This window comes from Watersipora subatra, chromosome 5 (assembly GCF_963576615.1).
Source record: "Watersipora subatra chromosome 5, tzWatSuba1.1, whole genome shotgun sequence".
Taxonomy (NCBI): domain Eukaryota; kingdom Metazoa; phylum Bryozoa; class Gymnolaemata; order Cheilostomatida; family Watersiporidae; genus Watersipora; species Watersipora subatra.
In genome coordinates this window covers 42911754-42914490 of record NC_088712.1, presented here as the reverse complement: position 1 = coordinate 42914490, position 2737 = coordinate 42911754, and the positions used below count along the sequence as shown (strand labels likewise).

Here is a 2737-nt window from a genome sequence, read left to right as displayed (position 1 = left end):
CCGAACCACCTGCCGAAATACCAACCACTCTAAGCAGTCTTCCACAACAATTCTTTTCACAGTCTTTAGCAGTCTTCAACAACAGTCTTTTCGCAACAATTGCCTACAGGTACAGTACCAAAGCTGAAAAGAAAAAACCCAAGATTACCTGATGGCAATGAATACAACAGGGACAATCCCAGACGCTCAAAGAGACAAGCTAATCACTGAAGTCACCCATACAACTTCAAGCTAGCAGGGAGGTGTTGGGACATTACAATGGACATTACAATGGACAGCCAGTGCATTACATGGCGAATGATATTGGCTATGTCATTATACATAGCTGGTTATTTATGGGATAATTACAGATTACTTTTACTTGCTTAATGTATACAGACGAATACCTACTTATGAACATTCGAATTATGAACAACGGTACATACGAACAGGGTCTGCGCGTACGTATGTCCATATGAATTACCGTCGGTATTACCGTCGGTATTACCGATGTATTAGCGACAGAAAGACAGAAAGAGGCACTACTCGGAAGCACCACCCAGCATCCACTTTCCTCTGCCTTTTTTATTTTTATGATTACGTACAGTAAATATCTCGAGCATCCATTATTAAATATGGTTGGTGAAAAGCGAAAGGCTTCTAGTGAGAGTGGTAGTGCAAAGAAGAGCCAAGCCATCTCATTTGAAACGAAAGAGTCAATAATAAAGAAGCTTGGATGCGGGTAAAAAATAGTGAGCGTATCATGGGCATACACCTTGAATCGTTCGACAGTCAGTACCATTTATAAACAGAAAGATCGTATAATGGAACACGTGAAAGGTGCAGCGCCTATGCAATCGACGATCATTAGCAAAAAAGAGGGAAACTCATAGAAGAGATGGAAAAACTTCTCACCGTTTGGTTCAAGGATCAGCAGCAACGGCGTTTTTCTCTGAACCTTCTGCTCATTCAGGAGAAGGCCAAATCTATATTTGAGGATGTCAAGGCTAAGGCTGGGGAAAGCGCTGCCGAAGAAACGTTTTCTGCCAGCTGCCGATGGTTTTCCCGTTTCAAGAAGAGGACTAATCTCCACAATGAGTCTGTGTCTGGAGAGGCAGCATCTGCAGACACAGAGGCTGCCGAGCGATTCTCTCAAGTGTTGAAGGAGATCGTTGAGAAAGGTGGCTATTCGGCTAAGCAGATCTTCAATGTCGACAAAACGGGTCTTTTCTGGAAGAAAATGCTAGAGAAGACCTACATTAGTCGTGAGGAGAAGACGATGCCCGGATATAAAACGGCTAAAGACCGTCTAACCTTAATGCTTGGGGTGAATGCTGAAAGGAGCTACAAGCTGAAGCCGCTGCTAGTTTACCAGGCAGCTAACCCTCGAGGCCTGAAGAATGTGACGAAAAGCTCTCTCCCCGTTATATGGATGTCAAACACAAAGGCATGGGTGACACTCGCTGTATTTGAGGACTGGTTTTTCCACCATTTCATCCCAGAAGTGAAGTTGTATTGCCGGGATAATAAAAATCCATTCAAGATTTTGCTAGTGCTGGGCAACGCTCCTGGCCACCCCCGCACTTGGATAATTTTCATCCAGATGTCAAAGTTGTGTACCTGCCGCCAAACACAACTTCACTTCTGCAGCCGATGGACCAGGGTGTTATTGCCAATTTCAAGAAATATTACACCCGACGGACGTACAGGATGGCCTTGAAAGCAGTAGATTCTGGCCCCGAGATGACCTGACAGAGCTACTGGAAGTCGTATAACATCTTTAACTGTGTAAAAACATTGTTGCATCATAGCGTGAGGTTACCGAGGTCAACCTCAATGTCGTGTGGAGGCTTTTATGCCCTCAGTTCGTCAATGACTTTTGTGGCTTTGATCAGGAGGGCCTCAATAAAGAAATTCTCAGCACGCTTGTTGGCCTAAGTGACAAACTCGAGCTTGACCTGCAGGAGAAGGACTTTGAGGAATTGCTTGAGTCCCATGGAGAGGAATTGAGTAACCAAGACCTCATGGAGTTGGAGGCTCAACAACGTGTTGAAGAGGAGGAGAAGGAGGAGGAAGAAACGCCTGTCTCCATGAAGAAATTCGAAACGAAACTCTTGACTGAGGGGTTTTCACTCATAGATAAAGCCATCGCATTCTTCAAGCTGCAAGACCCAAATATTGAATGCTGCACAAAGGTTGCAAATCAATTGAATGATACCATGCAGTGCTACCGCATCATTTTTGATGAAAAATATAAGAACACGGTGCAATCATCGTTAGGTTGCTTCTTTCGGCCAGTTTCTAGTAAATCCTCTAAGGAAGATACTCATCAACCCTCATCTTCTTCCTACATTGGAGTTACGGAGAAGGAAGTAACTTTTGAAGCCCATTCCAGTGACAACGAAGACCCTCTCATGATATAAAATACGTAGTACAGTACTGTACGTATTCTCTCCATTTTATTAAATGTTACATTGTATATACAAATAAATAAATATTATACAAGCCTTAAACATACTTATATAAACCTTCAATATACTTATATAGGCCTTAAACATAAATTATAATACAAAATATAGCACTGAAGCAACTTACGAACAAATTCACCTTACGAACAATCGTTCGGAACGTAACTCGTTCGTAGGTTGGGAACCGTCTGTAATTCCAGGATAATACTTTTGCTATAACCGCTCTCTATACATATATATATACTGGGGATGTCTCTTACCATTTCATTGTAAACTCAGTACTGGAATAA

General features: G+C 42.5%; 1 protein-coding gene across 1 annotated transcript; it reads left to right on the top strand.

Annotated features, from left to right (window-relative positions):
* Window positions 1–877: 877 nt before the first annotated feature.
* Window positions 878–2402, top strand: LOC137397382 (tigger transposable element-derived protein 1-like). The gene is made up of 2 exons (XM_068083673.1): window positions 878–1642; window positions 1791–2402. Exons 1-2 carry the CDS (start codon window positions 878–880, stop codon window positions 2400–2402), a joined length of 1377 nt encoding a protein of 458 aa, XP_067939774.1.
* The last annotated feature ends 335 nt before the right edge of the window (window positions 2403–2737 follow it).